Below are 22,948 nucleotides of genomic sequence, written 5' to 3' on the forward strand. Positions count from 1 at the left end.
ATTGATTCTGCCAGAGAGGCATGTGGTGAGGTTGTCTGCAAGGATAAAAAAATCAGACCTCCCTGGTGGACACAGGAAGTTAAAGAAGCAGTGAAGGAAAAGAAGAAAGCATATCAAAAGTTCCTGTCAAATAAGTCAGCTTTTGCTCTTAGAGAATATAGAAACAAATGCAAGAATGCTAAACACTGTGTAAAACTAGCTAAACAAAAGTCATGGGAAGACTTTGGCAAGAATATAGAAAATGAATATCAAGAACGTCACATAATATTCTGGAGGTTGTTGAAGAAGCTTAGGAATGGAGGAAAGAGTGCTGTAAAAGGAGTTAGAGATGATAAAGGTGACATGAAAACAGGAGAAAAAGATATCCTTGAAGTATGGAGTAATTACTTTGAAAAACTGCTAAATGAAACAAGCAGTAATGACAGCACAGTGGTAAAAAAAACACTGACCAGGCATGCAGTCAGGAATACATATCCATACTTGAAGTAGAAAAAGCCATCAAAGGCTTGAAATGTGGAAAGGCAGCAGGAGTAGATGATATTCGACCATAAATGCTGAAGTATGGTGGTATAAGAGTCTTACAGTGGCTGCACTGCATAGTTCAGAAAGCCTTGACAGAGGGATGAATTCCCGATGATTGGAGTAGAGCTCTCATAGTACCCATATATAAAAAGGGAAATAAAACTGAATGTGAGAATTACAGAGGTATTTCCCTACTGAATGTTCCTGGCAAGATCTATGCAAGTATACTTGAGAAACAGTTGAGAAGAATTGTGGAAGAAAAGCTTGGTGAAGAACAAGCTGGATTCAGGCCAAATAGAGGCTGTCAGGATCAGATCTTCACTTTACAACAAATAGTCAAGAAAGCATGGGAATATAACAAAGATCTGTATTTAAGTTTTGTCGATCTAGAAAAGGCATATGACGAGGTGCCAAGAGAGAAGCTATTCAATACGCTACAGTTATATGGTGTCAATGGGGCATATATCAAGCAATACTTAGTCTGTATTTGAGTTGTAAGTCAGCAGTTAGAATTGAAGGAAGATGGTTTAATGTTAAATCTGGTGTGAGACAAGGATGTACATTATCCCCTCTGTTATTCATTATCTATATGGATCACATTATGAAGGAAAGTGGTATTAAACATGATATCAAAATTGGAGAAGTTAATGTCAGCTCTGCTTTATGCAGATGATGTTATACTTCTAAATAAATGCGCTACAAGTCTGCAAGATTCTCTGACTAAATCAAATAGCTGTTGTATTAGATTTGGTATGAAGGTCAGCAATAAAAAGACAAAGACAATGAAAATAGGTAGAATCGTTGAAAATGTCAACTGTGTTGTGAATGGAGAACCTGTGGAACAAGTAAAACATTTCAACTACTTAGGCACGATTTTTACTAAAGATGGTAAATTAAATATAGAAATAGACAACAGAATCAGCAAAGCTATTATGGTGGGAAGTCAATTGAATAAATTCATATGGAATCAGAGAAAAATTAGTCGGAACATTAAATTAACTGTATACAACACGGTGTTCAAACCAATTTTAACTTATGGATCTGAGAACTGGGTCAGAAGTAAAACACTTGACCAAAGACTAAAGACCGCAGATATGAGAGTCCTGAGAAAGATTATAGGCGTGAACAGATGGCATCAATGGCAGTATCTTATTAAAAACGAGGATATTAGGAAAGAACTTGACATTGTCAGCATCCAAGAATGCGTTAGCAGAGCTAATCTCAGGTGGTATGGTCACTTAAACAGAATGGGCGAAGAAAGATTAGCAAAACAAGTGTTCTCTGCCAGGTTGGCAGCAAAACGACCCAGAGGAAGACCAAGATATAGGTGGATTGATACGGTACAAAGTGCCTTAGACAATAGAAATATAAGATCTGATAATGTTGGAGTCTTGACAAGTAACAGACTGATTTGGAGGAAAATTGTAGATAGGAAGTTAGTAATGATGTAATTTTTTTCATGTAGTACTATCATATCCTGTACACCCCTTGAGGGTACATGGCAGGAATTTGATGATGATGACTTCCCATTGACCTACTTGGAGTATACCAGGTCCCTTGCTGGTGCAAACTGCCCTACTAAGGTCAAACAGGAAGAACAGCCAATATCAGAATATTCGAACAAGGACTACATCCGGTTCTACCAATACAGCCACCCACTTGCTCCAAAGACTTGCTGACCATGATTTGCATAACCTCCACAGGATATGCTGGAAGAATGCCACTTTATTACAATGCAACAAGTACGAAAGACCATTCCTTGAATCTTCCTCAGCTCTGAAAAACTTTCCAAACCTCAACAAATTTGGGTGCATGAGACTGCCCCAAGTTTGGGAAACATGCATTCTAAGATCATCAGTCCAACAGCCAAGACAACCCAATTTAACCCATTAGGAACACCATTTAGGACTCTAGGACCGACTTCTGTTGCCTTTCTTCAGCCTCATTTACTTAGTATGAGTTTCTGCATGCATTGTATCATTGTTTTGTGATCCCTGATGATGGCAATGTAACATTGACAAAATATAGGTAGTTATTAATTAAACTGTTTATAATTAATAATCTAGTTTATGTTATCATTTCCTAAAAAAAAATTAGAAGCTATGTCTATCCAACATATGTCCATCCAACATAAGCTTATCTACAAGAAAGACTCATATCATGAGTATTATTTAAATATTTCTAATTCCTTTCCAATATATTTATCTATTTGAAAACAATTCTGGTTTCTCTAGACTTTTAAAATCTCATGTATTGCATTCACTTATCTTAGATTTATTTTAAAAAAAATAACAAGAGAAATATAATACAAAAGAAACATTATTTAATTAACTAGCTAATTAATTGTTTAATTAATTATTATTTTTATGGCTATTTTTTGCCTGTCTTAGTTTAGGAGTGTCCCTTATTTTAAATACATTGGCTCTTTACTCAAGAATTCTTAGGGTATTATAAGTGTATTTTAAAAGTAAATATATGCAGATTAATAGAGGAAGAAATTTTGCACATACTTTGTTTGGAAGTTAGGATGTCTTCTTTCTCCATACTTCTGCTGTTTAATTAATTATTATGAAGTATTGCCAAAGTTTAGTGATACTTTGTAACATAAACTAAAGTTATAAACTGGCTTAATAATAATAACATTTTACAAAATGATTTATTAACATAATTCTTTATTCTCTTTGTGGTGATAAAGACATGATTTTAATTTTAGTGATAAATTAAATTTCACATCAGAATATGAAATGTGGGAGGAGTAAGAAATATAATACATTTAATTATCCCAATTTCTTTCCTGTTTTTTTTTTAATTGTTTAATACATAAGCCATATAAGCCAACTTATAATAATAAAATGTGATGTATCCGAATGAAAGTCACCAAGTACTCCACATTACAGTATCATTGCTGATCAGAAACTCACTTACTCACAATACCAAAAAACAGGGGAGAAAAAAATTCATTAGAAAGTAAACACTTCCACTGCACCAATACTTACCAACATCTAGTTTCTAACAGAACCTCATCTACCAGCCACTGTCCACCTCAGATATCTGAACTACACTTGTAGTTCAGATATCTGAGGTGGACTTGGCATGATTCCTCCCATCAGAAGGGTGGTACTTTTGCATTTGAAATTTCATGTTCAGTGCCAGAGAATATCAAAAGTACATTTCCTCTTTATTTTTTGATTTCTTGTTCAAAATTTTTTTGTCCATTTTGTTCTTTCATTTAGCGTGCTTATGACTATGCAAATTATGATCATCACTCCAACCTCTTTGAATTTATCTGTAAAATTTGATTTTTCTGCAGTCCAACTATCCAGATATCCTTGAAAATTTTAATATATGCATTTCAAACTGGTTTCCCTTTTCCATTTCCTCTCATCCCCAAATTGCCAAAGTTAGAGGTTGCAAATGGTTAACTGGGCAACTGGTTAGAAGAAAAAGGTGTATGTCGATGTGTTTCTTGAACAGCTGGAAATCACTCCTTGTGACCATGCAGACAGCAAAGATAGAAAGAAAGAGGTAGAGGAAGAGAAATTTTGATTTGAGTAGTTTACAACCAAGGTTAGAGGTTCAGACTATGTATGAATGTTGACTAGCAGCTGTTTGTGTTTGCATATGTTTACAGGGAAGTTGAGATGTGATGGTGGCTAGTTTGATGATGGACCAGCACTTATGAAAAACCTATAAAAACGGCCTAATGCAGAAACAGAATGCCTGTAAGAAAGTGAGTGCCATGAGTCTGTAAAAGACAGAACATACATTAAGTGCACTCACTCTTCGAGATAGCATCAAACATTGACTTGGGATTTCCTTAGTGTGATTGATCTATTATGAGTCATGAATAAGAAACATCAAAGAAATCAGCAAGTTTCCTATAACCTATCACATACATTTTCGAGATATATGCAAAAAAGCTTGTAATAGAGTGATTTCTAAAGTAATAACTTGCATACATAGAATACTGTAGAAGATTGTTAGTGATAATAGTAATACCAGATCTTCATGAACCCAAGTAGGAAGTGTCATCTAGATGTTTCTGTGTTTGTAATGTCTCTTCTTAGATTTCTTTAGCATTAATAGTTTTTATATGGTGATTATGAACACGCAAGATTCTTTACAATTGATCATAGCCACACTATTAACCAAGTAATAGAAAAAGCAAATGAATATAATCTTCCTGCATATTTAGTGTTCGTAGATTTTGAAAGAGCCTTATTCTTTATATCATTCAGAAATAATAAGTAGCTTGAAACAATAAGCCATCCCAACAAAGTATATCTGATTATTAAAAACTGTATATCAAAACTCAACAGCCAGTATAAAACTAGAATATCAGGGGAACTGGAAGAGGAATAAGGCAAGGAGATTTTGTATCACCCAAATTGTTTTCTGCTACATTAGAAGTCTTTAAAAATGTCTCGTGGGAAAACTATGGAATTAGCATCAGTGGAAAAAATCTCAATCACTTACATTTTGGAAATAACATTGTTCTTTTAGCAAAAACTAAAGAAGCTTGGAAAATGATAAATGACCTTGATAGAGAAAGCAGGGGGGGGGGGTTTAAAGATTATTCTAACTGAAACCAAGCTAATGACATATTCAGACCATACCAAACTAAAATTAACAGATAATCATATTGAAATTGTGGAGGATGATATTTACCTTGGTCAGCTAGTTAGTTTTAAGGAAAAACAAGATAAAGAAATAAGTAGAAGAATCATACAAAAAAAAAGCGTTTTGATTATATAAAAATTACTTGTTAGGAGATTTATCTATATGTCTAAAAAGAAAATTCTTTAATATATGCATTATTCCAGTGTTTATGTATGGAAGTAAGACATAGGTGACAACTAAAAAACAGGAAGACAGGTTGCACGTGGCCAAAAAGCCTTGGAGAAAAGAATGCTCCAATAAAAATGTGGGGAAGAAGGGTGTGTGAGGAGTAGACTTTTTACATGGAGAGTTCTTAGTGAGTGGAATTTGATGCATGGCTGGAGTGTATATTGTGAATGCAGGTAGTGTGCATAACTTCAAGGCTCATTATAATAGACACGTTGCTGGTTGAGTGGGCCTCTTATGATGAGTGTTACCAAAATAATAATAATAAAAAAATACTAGAATTGGAGAGATGACTGGAGTAGATGATATTGTGAAGTGTTGTAAAGCATGTAAGTAGAGATGGGTTGGCCACGTTGGTAGACTGCCAGATGAAGGGTGGACAAATCAAGTACCGAGAGGAGGAAATGCCAAAGAAATATTTCATGACTGGATGAGAGAGGGAAAAAACTTTGGAAGTTGTGTATGAGTATGGTGATTAGCAAGGACATAAGGACTAAATTTTTTGCTAAGAGAGTGGTAAATGAATGGAATGGTGACAGTGCCTTGTTGTTAGTGAACTATTGGGTTGGCAAATAAGTTTGTTCGGTTTATGTGTCAGTACAAGTTTACGCCGCTTCGCCTGTCACTATTGTTGCACTACCACGCAACACTATTGCGCAGTTGAAAGGCGACATTTCACGTAACCTCTCAGTGAATTTTCGTTCGGCCTACTTCAGTTGCGTGTGTGTAACATATTAGGAATGGAAGGAAATAACGTACATTACCAGCATATTTTGCTTTTTTATTTCAAAAAAGGCAAACGAGCTGCAGAGGCCCATAAAAAATATGCAGTGTATATATGGGGATGGTGCCTTAACAGAATGCGTATGGCAAAAGTGGTTTGCCAAATTCCTGTTCTGGAGATTTTGACGTCAGTGATGTGCCGGTCGCTCGACCGAGGTTGATTCGAGTGTTGTGAAGGATATTGTTGACAAAAATCCATCACAAACAGTGCGGAAGATTGCTGCAGTACTGAACACATCCCATACAATTATTGAAAACCATTTGCACAAGTTGGGATATGTTTCAAAACTCAATGTTTGGGTGCCGCATGAATTGACTGAGGCCAATATGACTGCTCACATATCCATCTGTGATTCGCTGCAATGTCGCCAAGAAAACGACCCATTTTTGAAGCGGATGATTACGGGAGATGAAAAATGGGTCGTGTATGATAATGTGGTATGTAAAAGATCATGGGGGGCACAAGAGCGAACCTCAGCAAACAACCTCAAAAGCGGGATTGCACCCAAAGAAGATCATGCTCTCTGTGTGTGGTGGGATTATAAAGGTGTTGTCCACTACGAGGTGTTACCGTCAGGCAGAGCGATTGATTCGACTGTCTATTGCTCACAGTTAACACGACTGGCCCGTGCAATTAGCACAAAACTTCTTGAATTGGCAAATTGGAAAGGAGTTGTCTTTCACCACGACAATGCCAGACCCCACACATTGTTAACAACTCGGAGTAAATTGTTATGTCTTGGCTGGGATGTTTTGCAGCATCCTCCATATTTACCAGAACTTCCGATTACCACTTATTCCGATCATTGCAGAATTCTCTGAACTGGAAAACCTTCGCTAATGAGGAGGCTGTCAAAAGACACCTGGATCAGTTTTTTGCCAGTAAACCTTGGGAGTTTTATGAACACGGCATAATGAAGTTGGTGGACAAATGGCAAGAGGTCATTGATAAAGAGGGTCAGTATATAACTGACTAGTATGCATTATATATATTAAATGTGTTTCATTCCAATCTGAAAAACCGAACGAACTTATTTGCCAACCCAATAGTTTTAAGAGAAGTATGATCAGCATTGTATGAGTAATGGTTAGTGTAGGCTTTCCATGATTAGTCTTCAGGTGTCATGAAAATATCCATGTAATAATAATAATCTTGTGCAGTGTACAGCTTTGCCAGTGATGACATTATCATCACTGGTAAAGTGATGATATTATGATGTTAATATTATGCAGCATCGTAATATTATGATATTATAATGCTGCAGAGCTTAGGCAGAGGGTCCTGTTCAAGAAGTATATTACAGTCTCCAACAGAAGTCAGTGATATTGTGAATAAGCAACACAGTAAGGTAGATTAATCTTAGAAGGGGATTTTACATAGACACATGGAATGTTCAGGGTCTACAGATGGGTACTCTTGAGATTGTCTGTAAAGAGATGGATAGGTATAAATTTGACATCCTGGGAATTACAGAGACCAGATGAAATGGATGAAAAGCTTTCTTGGTTATAACCCCATTAATGATAGGATACTTTCTTTAGACTTAAGGCTCAGCCCTACCAATGCGTCAATCATGATAGTTTATGCACCTCACATGGACAGGCCTGAAGAAGAGAGTGAGGAATTCTATGAAAACTTACAGACTGCTTTGGACTGTCTACTAAATGCAAAAGTGGGAAACAGTATGAAAGTAAGGCCACAGTGTGGCATGTTTGGTCTGGGTGAACGTAACACCCATGGTGAAAGACTTGGAATTTGCCCATGCTAACAGATTATTACCATTACCTGCTTTCAGAAACACCCATGACAGACTTGGATATCTAACATTGATTGGTCAAGGCACCATTGATTACATCCAGTCTCTCCAGAGGTGGACGACAAGCATCTCTGATGTGAATACTTGTCCTGGAGCAGATTGTGGTACAGACCATCAGCTAGTAAGAGCCAAAGTAAGACTAAAGCTCCGAAAGCTTCCAGGTCAGGCACATCCCACTAGATTGGATATTAGAGAGATTCCTAGTGGATTCACAGAAGAAACATCAACTCAATTGTATGATTTTTTGGAGACCAGTGAGGAGAACTCACCAGAAATGCTTTGGGAAGGAGTCAAGGTGATAATACAGGCTACAGCCAAGAAGTATTTCAGCCCAATAAGAAGACCAAGAGACCCATGTATATCAGATTCAACATGGGAACTAATTGGAAAAACAAAGAGACACAGGGACTGAAGAATATAAGAGATTACATAGAGAAGTCAGAAGAGCCATCAGTCAGGACAATGAAAAGTTCTATACTAATAAATGTGAAGAGATAGAGTTCCAGATGAGAAGACACAATTATAAAAGGATGTTTTATTTAGTTTGTGACCTAAAGCACTAGTTTAAGCACAGATTAAACGTTATCACAGATGGGAATGGAGCATTACTAACAGAAGAATTGGAAATCAAATATGGATGGAAAGAATACTGTGAGGAACTGTACAGTACAGTGGATAAAGAAAATTTGGAGGAGCCCTCTCACCAGGAAGATTCTGATTTATAACCTCCTCCACTTAGGCATGAAGTTGAAAGAGCAGTTAAGCAGCTTAGCAGTAATAAGGCCCCAGGTGCAGATGGAATCCCAGCAGAGTTAATTACGGCCACAGGGGATAGAGGGATAAGAGTGTTTCATAGATTGATTACAAGGATATGGGAAATAGGATCATGGCTTAGAGATCGGAAGAAACCGATTTTCATACCACTACTACATAAGAGGTGAGATATGAAGGCTTGCAAGAACTATAGAACTATTAGTTTAATATCTCATGCAAACAAAATTTTATTGAAGATCATGCTAAATAGGACTGAGGCTAAAGTTGAGACAGAGATGCCCGAGGAACAAGCAGGTTTTAGGAAAGATAAGGGCCCCAGAGATCAGATCCTTTGCCTTAGACAGATCATAGAAAATATAAAGAATTCTGACTCTCTCTGGAGTAATGTGTTTCTTAGACTACTCTAAAGCTTTTGACTGTGTTCAGCATGTGAAACTGTGGAAAGTAATGAAAAGAATGGGTTTTCCTCAATACATTATAAGGTTGATAGCCAACTTGTATAGGGAGCAAGAAGCCACGGTGAGAACAGGTGTTAGATTGACTGATTGGCTTTCATTGGAAAAGGAGTTAGGCAAGGATGTTTACTGTCTCCTCACTTGTTTAGTATATATGCAGAGGACATTGTGTGTGAAGCATTGGATAAGCTCAAGACAGGAATTAGGATAGGAGGTAGATTGATCAGTAATCTGAGGTATACTGATGATACAGTACTCCTTTGTAATGACAGGGAAGAACTAGGACAAATTCTTGACAATGTTAACAAGATTAGTAATAACAGAGGACTTCAACTCAATCCAAGCAAGACAAAGATTATGGTTCTCAAAGGAAATACAAACAGGGAAGCTTTTGAGAAACAAGTGTACTACCTTAATGGAGAAAGAATTGAGGAAGTCAGCAAGTTTGAGTACCTGGGATACATTATTAATGTGAAGCATTGCTGTTCAGAAGAATATTAGGAATGGCTAAAACAGCAGTCAGAGACTTGTCTAAAATCTGGAAGGATGGATCTGTTTCCAATGGAACAAAGTTGAGGATTTTGGATGCAGTTGTTTTTCCGACAGCGACTTATGGATGTGAGACTTGGAACCTAAAGAAGTCAGATGAGAAAAGGATAGCTGCTTTTGAGATGTGGTGTTACCGAAGGCTGTTGAGGATATCATATACTGAAAGGCATACAAATGAATGGGTGTTAGAAAAGATCAGTAGAACTTTAAGGCTCCTTAAGGATGTTGACAAAAGAAAGTCAAAATATTTGGACACATTGAAAGAATGGAAGGGGGGGACTTCTCAGAACAGTAATAGAAAGTAAAGTTTCTGGAAAAAGAGGAAGAGGTAGACTGTCAATGAGATGGATGGGTGGTGTGTGGAATGACTGATCTTCAGAGAGCTGAAGCCTCCAGAAAAGCATACAACAGGACTACATGGCGAGACCTGGTGTGGCACATCATTAAGCATCAGAGTGACCATATAGCATCTGTGGTTGCCCAGTGAACATATGGATGGATCCTTCAGAAGTGCTGATACACTAGACCCTCATTCCTATGAGGTTTCAGAAACATTCCACAAACATGATGAAGTCTTGCGGTTCCATCAGTGAGTCCCTGTCATTAATATCTTGTTCCACAACATCCTAGTGATGCTCAAACTGGGGAAAGAGAGACGGTCCATTAAGGTAATGGTCATGCAGTTATGATATAACACAACTTTATCTTCCTCTGCTATACTACTATTGAAGGGACCTAAGCGTGTCAGAAAAAATATGCTTGATTATCATTCCACTGCCTCTAATAATATATAGCATTCAGCACTGGTCTAATAATATACAGCATTCAGATACACTCATTTGCAATCCTGTCTGGTTGCACTCTTCAGACAATTGAAATCTAGAAACTCTCTTCTGGAGATCAAACATGAAACTATTTTTTCAAACCACTGCTGGCTTCCATTATTGAGCGACAAAAAACACCTGCCATGTAAAATCACTTTAAGGCAGTTAGTTACTACCAGATTTTATTTGGAACAGGGTTATCTCTAATATTTTGACCATTGAGTGTTATTATTAACTTAGTGCCTTTCTCCAGGAACAAAAATAATGATGATAGTAATAATAATTGCTCTGCTTGAGTATAGTATAGGGCTCTTGGTATCAACACCAATATTCTTTCGACAGTATCTCACTTTTTTTGGGGGGGGGCTGTGTTTTCAGTTGCCTTTGTATTATGAAAAAAAAAAACATTTATAATTGCTTTTTAAGTAAAAGGGAAATAACTGGTCTTGAAAGTAGCAACATTTTTCATCCAATCAGGAAACACGTTCAATAAGAAAGATTTCCAACATATAGGCTGTGAGATTGAATGCCACTATGGTGCAGCTGTTTATGAATGTAGTATGAGAGAAAGAAACATATTGAATAATATTATCACGTTACACCTCCAGGGGAGTCCAAAGACTTGTCAAGGGAGGGCACTTGCTCTACAACTCTCCATCTCCACCGCGTCATCTATACCAACGCCATTTACTGCCCACCACTTCCACTAGTATTTTCACACACAATCATAAACATCCATGCCCATGGCAGGATTTGAGCCTGCAGCCTTTTGGCTGGAGAGTGGATATGCTAACCACTTGGCCAACCAGGCCATCTGGTTGTATAATTACATATAATCACATACATTTAGCATTAGTACAATGTAATTTTTAATTAAAATAAATGATAGATGATTTTTAATTATATTGTGCCAATAGTTAATAATCAGATTTTAATCAGCATAAAATATTTGGTCATCATTTCCAGATAAGGCTTATTCCATTTATTCAGCATCCAAATATTTTATTAATGACACCCTGTAAGAAGAACAGTAACTGGACATTAAGCAATAAGTCCTAAATTAGTGGTTCATATTCTAGTTTTACTCCTCACATCATCCTTTTTTTTTTTTTTTAATACAGACAAAATTGTGAAATGCTAGTTACTTTCTTTAAAGTAGTATACCTTTAGCTTACACTGTTACTGATTTGCATTCTTTTTTTTAAGTTGACAAGGCACTCCAGATGACAAATCAAACAACATCGACAAAGGGAAGAAACGCACAAGCAATGAAAGTTCCCAGACCAAAACGACGATCAAGAAGAGCTGCAATAAGAAATATAAGAGAGAGAAATCTTCATGTACCACTTTCAGCCCAGAATCATGTCTCTTCTTCAGTGCCTAATGAAGTTCGTTTACATGAGATGGTGAAATCCGTTAGTAGTGAACACAGTAATGCTTCTACAGTACAGTTAATTACATTCAAAGAATCAAATAGTAGTCATAGTCCTCAGCTTAAATCCTTAATTAATACTGCACACCTGTTAGTTGGCAAAAATAGAGTAGAAAGGAGTCATGTTCGTGTTTTAGACTTTGGGCAAGATGCACATATTGATGTTATAGAAACAAAAAAGAAAGTAGTATCATCAGATAATCAAAATCCATCTTCATGTGAAAGTCAAGAAAATGATGATGGACGAGAAAAAGTTGGCACCACTTTAAAGCAGAACATAGAAATTAAGAAAGGAAATAGAAATAGAAAGTGTAAACCACAGTGTTTTCAGTGTTGTAATAAAGCTACAAATAATAGCACTTCACATATAGCAATTAAAAATGGTCCCATTATGCCAAAAGTGAATGGTGAGATTTCTCAGACAGTTGAATCTACCTCAACATCAGATCACGCGATATGTTATAATTCCTCTACTCTTGGTAATTCTTGTGCGATAACATTATCAACGACAAAAGTTTCTATTATTGGTAGGAAATCCTCACCTGGTATTGCAAATGACAATGAAATAGCAGAAACATTGGTTTCTCTGGCCAGTAGCATTCCAAGTGTTTGTGATAATGAAAAAATAGAAAATGAAAATGTTTGTAATCAGAAGGAAAGTGAAACTGTAGTTGATGGACAGTCTCCTTGTGCACCAGTTCAAGAAATTAGTGATGTACAAGAAAGTTCAAAAGATTCTTCGTCAAATGACAGTAGTAGGAAAAGGAAAGCAGAAGGTGATATTCAGGTGAGTTATTTTATTTGTCACCAGGCAGAGTGATATTTAAATATAAAGTAAGTACTTTTTATTTATAAGTGAAATTTCTTATTATCTAAATTTATTTTTTACTTAAATGTACTAGAATATTACCAGTATTGATCCTCTTATTAACCTTGATATATTTTACATGTCAGCAATTAAGTGGATGCAAAATGCTAATTGAAAGAACATTTAAATACCATCTAAATAATATGAATAGAAAGTATAAATTAATTGATATAATTTCATCCATATGGACCTTTATGGGTAATAGTAAGGAATAATTGATGATAATAATAAACAGAAACTCAAGTGAAAGTAAATTTATTAGATGTAAATTTTGACCCAAGTATCAAAGCATTTTCAGTATGTTAACAATGGAACAATGGAAAAATCAAAAACTATGGCCTTTAAAGGACAAGACCCAGCAAGAACTAAAATAGTATTAGATAACAAGATCTTAGAACAGGTGAATTCATTTAACTACCTAGGATGTATGATCACTTATGAAAATGAAAAAGATATAAACATAAAAATTGCAAAATATTTAAAAATAACAGGAGTAATGAACTCTATATTTAAACCAAACCTAGTTCAAAAACAAACCAGGCTAAAAGTATACAATACATTAGCCCTACCGATCTTAATGTATGGAAGCGAAATCTGGACAATAAAACAAAAAGACAAACAAAGATTAACAACAGCAGAAATGAAGTTTATGAGAAAAACTGCAAAGTATACCCTGTTTGATCACAAAAGAAACGAAGATATTATGAAAGAATTAAACCAAGAACCAGTAATTGAAAAAATTAAAAAATATAAACATAAATGGATGGAACACATTCAAAGAATGAAAACAGAAAGATTACCAAAACAAGCCTTAAAGTACAAGCCATTAGGAAAAAGAAAACCAGGACGTCCTCTTAAATGATTCAACGATGACTTCTAAGGCCGGAACAGGCCATACTAGGCCTAAATCCTTGATACGTATGATGATGATGATGATGAACAATGGAACACAAAATAAAATACAATAAAAGAATTAATTTTAAAAGTGCCACTCCAGCTCAAGTATGACAGCAGATGGTCAGTAAATTCTTAATTTAAAAAAAAAAAATTAAAGTTAAATAAAAATAAATTAACATAATAAGATAATAATCAGGAATTTACATAAGAGTGATACAATAATATTTCCCATAAAGGAGATATCATCATCATCATCATACGTATCAAGGATTTAGGCCTAGTATGGCCTGTTCCGGCCTTAGAAGTCATCGTTGAATCATTTAAGAGGACGTCCTGGTTTTCTTTTTCCTAATGGCTTGTACTTTAAGGCTTGTTTTGGTAATCTTTCTGTTTTCATTCTTTGAATGTGTTCCATCCATTTATGTTTATATTTTTTAATTTTTTCAATTACTGGTTCTTGGTTTAATTCTTTCATAATATCTTCGTTTCTTTTGTGATCAAACAGGGTATACTTTGCAGTTTTTCTCATAAACTTCATTTCTGCTGTTGTTAATCTTTGTTTGTCTTTTTGTTTTATTGTCCAGATTTCGCTTCCATACATTAAGACCGGTAGGGCTTTAAATTTTTAAAGCTTTTTTAAATTCTTAATTTAAAAAAAAAAAAATTAAAGTTAAATAAAAATAAATTAACATAATAAGATAATAATCAGGAATTTACATAAGAGTGATACAATAATATTTCCCATAAAGGAGATAGCCAAAAGCCATCAGATCTTTTTCAGTTTGGTCAGTGCAGAAAGGCCTCACAGCTATCCTTTATGTCACCAGTCTCAAGATCTCCTGAAAATATGTCTTGGATTCTACCCCTGTATATGAAAGGAATTTCTGAACATATTATTGAAGTAACCTCTTAATATTGCAGTATCTTTTTGTCCTGTCAGGAAGATTTCTACCTTCCTTTCCTTACCTAACAACAAGCTTTCTCCACTCAACTTTCTAAGTTTCTACAAGATCTCCTGCTCTTTGGGTAGTCTGGCAGATCTGCAGCCATCCATCATGAGGAGCATAAATCATATATCTAATATTTTGAACTTGAGCAGTCTAGTCTAGCAGAACATGCCATCTTTGAAAGAAAATTAAACTCTTACATAAAAATAGATTCCTTACAGAATGGTTATACAAGGAGTGCTGTGAGGCCTTTCCACATCAACCAAACTTTAAACAGATCTGATGGCCTTCGGTTATCCTCTTTAAATAAAATATTACTGTATCAGTCTATGTAAAGTCCTTATTATTACCCTATTATATTAATTTATTTTTTATTTTATTTTAATCATTATTTTAAATTAGGAATTTACTGGCTATCTGCTGTCCTATTTGCACTGTAGTGTTTTTGCTTTTAAAATTAATTCTTTTATTGCAATTTATTTTGTTCCACTGTTAACATACTAACAATAATAAACTGTATAATATATTCAGGCAATAATGGTCAGAGAAAAGGAGTAGCTGTAGCATTCAATACTAGACAAGAGGATACTGTTCTTCATTGTGGCAGACAATATCAAGTAGAGTGTTATGGCAAATATAAAAAAATTTTAAAAAAATGGAGAATTAGACAACAAGAATTATTTGTTCCATAGAAGGTTCTACTAAGGAAAAAGTGGAAGAATTTTTTGAGTCACTAGAGAAGGCATCTAATGTAAAGAAAATGGGAAAGTTGGTCCTTGTTGGCGATCTAAACATCAAAGTAGGAAATGAATATCAGACATGGTTTGGTAAAATATGGAGAAAAGAACAAAGCTAATAATAATGGAAAGTTCCTATTGGATTTCTCCCAGGACATGCACCCATCATTACTAATAACAAGCACCAGCATACAAATGTGCACAAATTTACATGGAGAGAACAAAATACAGGAGATTTGAAATAGGAAGTGTGACCACCATTTAGTTTTGAGTAGAATAAAATGAAATATTATATTGAAAACAAAAATATGAAAGAAGTTTTTAAAAAGAATCAAAGGAGAGCAGCTTTTAGATGGGTGAACTGTCAACTCATATAGAAATATTATTAGAGAAAACATAAAAGAGTTTGAAAACAAGGACCAAACCATGGAAAGTTATTTAAAAAAAATGTTCATTGATTCAATCAGAGAGGCATGTGGTGAGGTTGTCTGCAAGAATAGAAAAATTAGAACTCCATGGTGTTCCATAGGAAGTTAAAGAGGCAGTGAAGGAAAAGAAGAAAGCATATCAAAAGTTCCTGGCAAATAAGTCAGCTTGTGCTCTTAGAGAATACAGAAACAAATGTAAGATAGCTAAACACTGTGTAAAACTAGCTAAACAAAAGTCATGGGAAGACTTTTGGTAAAAACATAGAAAATAATATCAAGAAGGTAGCAAGATATCTTGGAGGTTGTTGAAGAAGCTTAGGAATGGAGGAAAGAGTGCTGTAAAAGGAGTTAGAGATGATAAAGGTGACATGAAAACTGAAAAAGATATTCTTGATGTATTTAGTAATTACTTTAAAAAAGTGCTAAATGAAACAATCAGTGACAGCACAGTGGCAAAAAATGCTCAACAGGATGTAGACAGGAAATACATATCCATACTTGAGGTGGAAAAAGGTCATCAAAAGTCTGAAGTGTGGAAAGGCAGCTGGAGTAGATGATATTTGACCACAAATGCTCAAGTGTGGAAGTGTAAAAGTCTTACAGTGGCTGCACTGCATAGTTCAGAAGGCCTGGACAGAGAGATGAATTCCAGATGATTGGAGTAGAGCTCTCATAGTACCCATATATAAAAGGGAAATAAAACTGATTGTGAGAATTACAGAGGTATTTCCCTACTGAGTGTTCCTGGTAAGATTTATGCAAGTATACTTGAGAAATGGTTAAGGAATGTGGAAGGGCAGCCTGGTGAAGAACAACTGGATTATGGGCAAATAGAAGGTCACGATCAGATTTTCACTTTAAGACAGATAGTTAAGAAATCGTGAAAATATAACAAAGATCTGTATTTAAGTTTTGTAGATCTGGAAAAGGCATATGACAAGGTGCCAAGAGAGAAGCTATTCAATACGCTACAGTTATATAGTGTCAGTGGGGCATTATATCAAGCAATGCTTAGTCTTTATTTGAGTTGTAAGTCAGCAATTAGAATTGAAGAAAGTACAGGAAGATTTTTTAATGTTAAATCTAGTGTCAGACAAGGATGTACATTATCTCCTCTGTTATTCGTTATCTATATGGATCACATTATGAAGGAAAGTGGTATTAAGCCTGATATCAAAATTGGAGATGTTAATCTCAGCTCTTTACTTTATGCAGATGTCGTTATCCTTCTAAATAAATCTGGTAGAAGTATGCGGGATTTCCTGACTAAATTGAATAACTGTTGTAATAGATATGGTATGAAGGTCAGCAATAACAAGACAAAGACAATGAAAATAGAAAACTAGAAGGGGCCATTTATCTTTGAAAGATGGAAACTATACTGATAATTTGTTGATAGAAAGAAAAGGAGCCAATAAATTGTATTTCTTAAGAATTCTGGAAATGGGTTCTGATATGTCAGAAATGTATAGTATTGGATCTCTATGTATCATTTCCTTGTTATTTGAGCTAGGATTATAGTAATTAAAAAAGCTATTGGTTGGTTCTTCTGAGTAGCCATTGAGTTGCATATGTTATTTGATGTTTAAGAGTTCCTACTGTAATAGTATGAGCACGTCGCCATAAGTTTTTATAATTCCAGTCGTCTGTGATAAATGCTGATCTGATTGCTGTTGAATGTAATGTCCAGTGAAAGTAGGTTTTTGATAAACTGAATAATTAATTCAATTAATGATGAGCCTGTGTAGCTCAGTGGATGTGGAGTTTGCACACCACGGCGCTTGGCTGCACGAAGGAAGACTTGGTTTCGAGTCTGGTCGGCGACTAGAGGAAATTTTTCTAAGCCTTTTTTCGACCAGTTCCCAAGTTAGTCGACCTCTGGCATGGACAAGCGGGTTTTTCCTCCCTGAAACTCGGGTTTTTCATCCTGTAAACTCAAGAAAATCGACCGTGGAATCCACATTATTTTTTCAGACATTAAATATATTGTGTTAGGGACCATGAGATGGCGGCACATTTGAGCCGTCTCTCTTCACTGCGCACCACTTAATTAGTGATAGCCTTGGGCCATCTATCTCTGATTGGGTACCAGTGGAGATTGAACTGCCCACTCAGTCTCCAAAAGTTAGATAGGGCTAAATGGCCTCGCCTACTCCCGTATACAGGAATAAAAAGGCGTTAGCTGATTTTTTTTTTTTTTTTTTTTAAACTAATGATGAGTGAAGGAGTAGAATATCTAAAAAGGATAATTTGTTGTTGTATTTTTCCATTTCTATAATAAATTTAATTCGTGGATGTAGATTGTTTATATGAGATAAAAAAAAAAAAGAAAAAAGTAGGCATGTTTCTTCATTATGGGGCCAGATAGCAAAAAGACAAGATAGCAAATTTTCTATATAACAAACTCAAAATGAAGGCTGGGGTGTATGAACGAGAAAAGGTTGTCTTCTAAATGTTCTGAATAAAGGATAGCAAATGAGAGTGAACTTCCCATTGCAGGTTCTTCAACTTGACTGAAAAACTTATTTTGAACAAATAAAATATCTGGAGTGCATAACAAAGTCAAATAATTTTGCTATATTCTAATTAAATGCTTCTGAAAGTATATGTAGTTTATCCTCAAGAGGAATATTTGTGAAGAGAGATTCTTTATCAGAGTTAACCATTATATCAATAGGCTGTAGACAAACATTTTTTGCTTTATCTAGAAAACCAGAAGAATTTTTTATGAATGAGTAAGAATTAGCAATCTGAGCTTTCAATAGGTATGCTAAAAATTTGGCTATTCAGTAAGTAGGTGAATCTATGCAGTCAACAATTGGACAAATTTTTGGTAAATCATAGCACCTAGGGGTTTTAGAAATTAGCTTTTCTATGGTGTCTCCATTGAGGCTTACAACTTCATCTGGTAATGAGTTCAGTTTTCTGAGTTGTCTGTTAGTGAGATTGTAATCTAGTTCTTGGTACATTGATCAATCATGTTATAAAAGAGCAATTTTTCTTTTATAATTGACAGAATCCATGACAACTATAGCTTCCCCCCTGTCACACTTAGTAATAATGAGATTACTACTGCATCTTAAGGATTGTAATGCTTTCATTTTATCTAAAGAGATGCTTGTAGGTGGAATCTTGAATTTCAATAGAATGGATGAAATTTCCAAATAAAGTTTATTAGCATTCTCACTTATTCACTAGATAAAGTGAATAAGTTCATTTAATGAAAAGGAAATCTAAATAAGCTATCCTTTTAGAAGCTATGGAGAAATTATGTCCTTTTGAAAGAAAGGATTTCACTTTCAGTTAAAGGGCATCCAGTGATATTTACTACCCAATTTTCTGAAATAGTTATGAGGTGCTTTTGGCTTAGTGACAAGGCCATTGAATTTACTATCGAAATGTCAGTTGTTTATTAGATGAATGTTGCATAGTGTTTAGCCACATGAGAACTATATTGGAAAGTTGAGGGTCTAGAGTTGAGATAATATAATTCCAGAGATCCAAAATAAGACTTATATTAATAGACTAACCTTGAACTAGTTAATATGTTTTATTTCTGATCTCTTGAATTACATTACCTCAGCTGTAGATCCTATGACAGCTGAGTGATGATGGGTGATGAGTAACCTATATCTCTCCATCAACTGTAAAACTCTTGTCAACATGCTAGAGCCAAATTTCTGATTTTATTGTTGCATTTTGTAAGGATGACACCTTGAAAGATTTCATGAACATATTTTTAGCAAGATAACTGAAGAATGTTCAGTTCTTTGCCAACCATTTTATGAGTTAAAGATTTATCATTGAAATATATATATTTCATATATATATATATATATATATTTTTTTTTAAGCAAATTGTTTTATTTGACTGAAACTTCTATTTTTGAACTTGAGGATTTCTAATCTGTTCCAGATGCACACAGTATACTAGTAAACCAAAATGATCTCTAAACTGGTTGGAATATTAATGTTTCTGAGTATGATAAGCAACAAAATGTTGCTAGCTTATCATACCCTTAGCATAAACAACCGAGGTATCAATGTCATTATGTTCTATTTGCTAATATATAAAAATGTAAAAGTTTTTTATGCCTCACTCTCTTCAATTGAAGGAAATCTTTGTAAATATATTAAAATTGAAATCATAATTTTTTTTTTGTTCTGATTTTGAAAGTTTTTTTGTCAAATAAGAATTGGAACTTTAAACAATTATCAACTTTCTTCAGTGCTGTTTTGTGTTTACTTAGGTCATTGCAAAATGTATCAATAGCATATGTATATGTTTAAAAAAATTTAGTTGCCCAAAATAACTTCCATCTGAGAAGCAACCCTTGACAGAGTAGTCTCTGTAGTTCAGTCAGTATAGACGAATCCCTTTGGTTGGAAAAGATTCAGTTTCAGATCCAATGTAGGATGTGAGGAACATTTATCAGGCGGCTTCTCACTGAAGGCAAGTTAGCTAGTCTCATCTTTAGGTTACTTTAGGTTACTTCAACCTAAAGAATACATGCAGTTTCCAGCTGCAGCAAACAATGTATACAGGATTACTTTTCCTATCATAGCAGTACCTAGGTTTATAAGAAGCTAAGTTACCCATGACAGGCCATTGAGTCTAATACAAAAGGGAAGATGTGTGCACTGAGATCACCATAGATGTCTTAGTGATGTCTCAAATCCAAAACATGTTGTGAATTGGTAAAACACATATGCTTAATTTTTTTTTATTGTAGGCCATTGAGACTAGTAAAAAAAAAAAAAATGGAATGAAAGGTTTTTAGCAAAGAAAGGGTAGTAAAGGTTGTTTATAAAAAATTTAATCAAACAGCTACTCATTTTTAGATGCATTTCACAATGTAAATAAGCATATATAACAGCTCCATTTATTGGATAGATTTGAATGAAATTTTGGTTCATTACTAAAAGTTTATTATCTTAGTTTTGGTTTCATCAGATGATTTTTGTGGTAAAACAGTAAATGATACCAACGTAATAGCTCCTTTCTTGCTGGATAAAATTTAGTGACTATCTACACTAAAATTTGTTATCTCAGTTTTGGTTTAAACAGTATTTTATTTTATTTTATTTATTTATAGCAAAATGATTAAAATTATTGTTATGTTAAAATGAACATAAATTAGTACATATAGTACATACATTTAAAAAAAAAAAAAACTCCAGGTTCAATTGTTATAAAAAGGAGTAATGTCAACATACAAGAATGCTTTTACAAAATGGTTTCTTTGATTCTGATGGACACAGCTACAAATGTGCATAAACATGCATATTCCTGCAATGAGTCCTAGAATTCTCATAGTAAACTGCACCCTGGAAATCAGCAGGTATTGATTTCACAATATTGTTAGTAAATTCACACCTTCAAAATGCTATCTGAAATATGAAGTTACTTCTTGACTCTATGTTAGGACTGTTTTTTTTTCTCTTTGATAGAAAGCAACTTATATTCAGAATATTTTTAATTAATATATCTCAGGGTTTTTTTTGTTTTTTTGTTTTATTATTTCTTGAGCTAAATGAGAAACTTTGCTTTCAAAAAAAAAGGGGGGGAGAGAAGAAAGAAAGAAAAGTGTGTGTGCATTCTAGTTCAGTAATGGATGGTTTGCATGTATTTAATCAATAATAATAATATTATATATTATATATATATTAGTGAGATTACTCTAAAAGTAATTTTATTGGAGAATCTTTTGCATTTAGTTTCTAATAGAAACATTTTTTGAGTATTGTATAATATTATACAGTTTTCAGATTATACAAACATGTCTTGCATTGAATGTATAAGCCATAATTTGCAATTGTTCTTCCAGACTAATTTTTAATTAGTTGAATAATAATTAATAAAAATAAATAAATAAATAACTTGCTGCTAAACTATTTAATATTGTATTTCTTTTCAGACAAGGAAAAAGAAAAAATCACAGGTGAGTTTTATCAAGTGTTTTTTTTAATACATTGTTTTTCTCCCACCAGTACTTTTGTTGTAGATAATAATAAAATACAGCAAGGCCTCAATTTTGCTTTTCCTCTATTTGAAAAGATTCAAATCAATGAAAATTTCAAAATCAACAACAAAAATTCCAAAAAACAAAAACATAAGCAAAGCGAAAAAAGACAAAAACATAAATGCAGCATTTGCGATTGTCTTTTGTTTTATATTCTATGGTGCAGGTAAAGATTATAAAACTGTTTATATTTTGGCCCACCGTGAATCATGCAAAGGCTGCTAAAAAGTGAGAATTTTACTAATGTCTTCCTCAGCTAAAAAAGTCCGTTGAAGAAAAAATTGAAGTGATTCAATGCATCAAATCAGGTGAGGTGTGTGATGTTATGATGTGTGTAAAGCATTAAAGTTAATGCTCTCTAGTTTCAACAATATTAACCAATACAGATAAGATAAACGTTCACATGCAGAAATTATTAATATGAAAGTGTTGAGAATATCATATTCAAGGAGTGAATTAATGGGGAGAAGGAAAAAATTATTAATACTGTGGATTGACAAGATGAATCAAAACATTCCTATAACTCAAGCAGTAAACATTGACAAGTAAATGAAGAAGCAGTAAACCAGCTTCTTCATTTACTTCATTTAATGAAATAAATGAAGAAGCTGGTGGAAAATAGTCATTTGGGAAATCTCATTTAAATACATTATAATTTTATCTCAGTTTACGAGCAATTCACTTTATGAACGTTTGTAATCATCAGAGCATATTGAGTGATTTGAAAAGAAACCTATGGTTCACATGTTACTAAACAAACATTTATCTATGTTATTTAGCAGTCAGATGAGACTTTTTTCAACAGGGTTTATTCTACTAATTCTGTAACAGGAAGGATGTTGATATATTAGGTGTTTAAACACAAAAGTTTAATTGTTTAAACACAAAATTATATTTGATTAATTTTATTTTCTTCTTTATGGCCATCAAAATCAGTGGTTTACTTATTGCATAACAGACAACAATATTGATAGCCTTTAATCAGATTACATGGTACGCACATAGGTACTTGAAACATGTTGATCAAGGTTGCATTCTGCTTTAGAG

The 22,948-nt window shown here is 34.2% G+C and overlaps 1 protein-coding gene across 2 annotated transcripts in view; it reads left to right on the forward strand.

The window, feature by feature from the left end:
* LOC150099371 (uncharacterized) overlaps window positions 1-22,948 on the forward strand; it is a 222,429-nt gene that overhangs the window by 193,698 nt on the left and 5,783 nt on the right. For both annotated transcript variants that reach the window (XM_090403581.1, XM_090403582.1), the window contains 2 exons: window positions 11,776-12,788; window positions 21,797-21,820. In XM_090403581.1, the coding sequence (XP_090259707.1) occupies window positions 11,776-12,788; window positions 21,797-21,820 (1,037 nt within the window). The remainder of the gene's footprint in view (window positions 1-11,775; window positions 12,789-21,796; window positions 21,821-22,948) is intronic.

Source organism: Typopeltis vanoorti, chromosome 14 (genome assembly GCF_054136105.1).
Source record: "Typopeltis vanoorti isolate ZY-2024b chromosome 14, IOZ_Tvanoo_1.0, whole genome shotgun sequence".
NCBI lineage: Eukaryota > Metazoa > Arthropoda > Arachnida > Uropygi > Thelyphonidae > Typopeltis > Typopeltis vanoorti.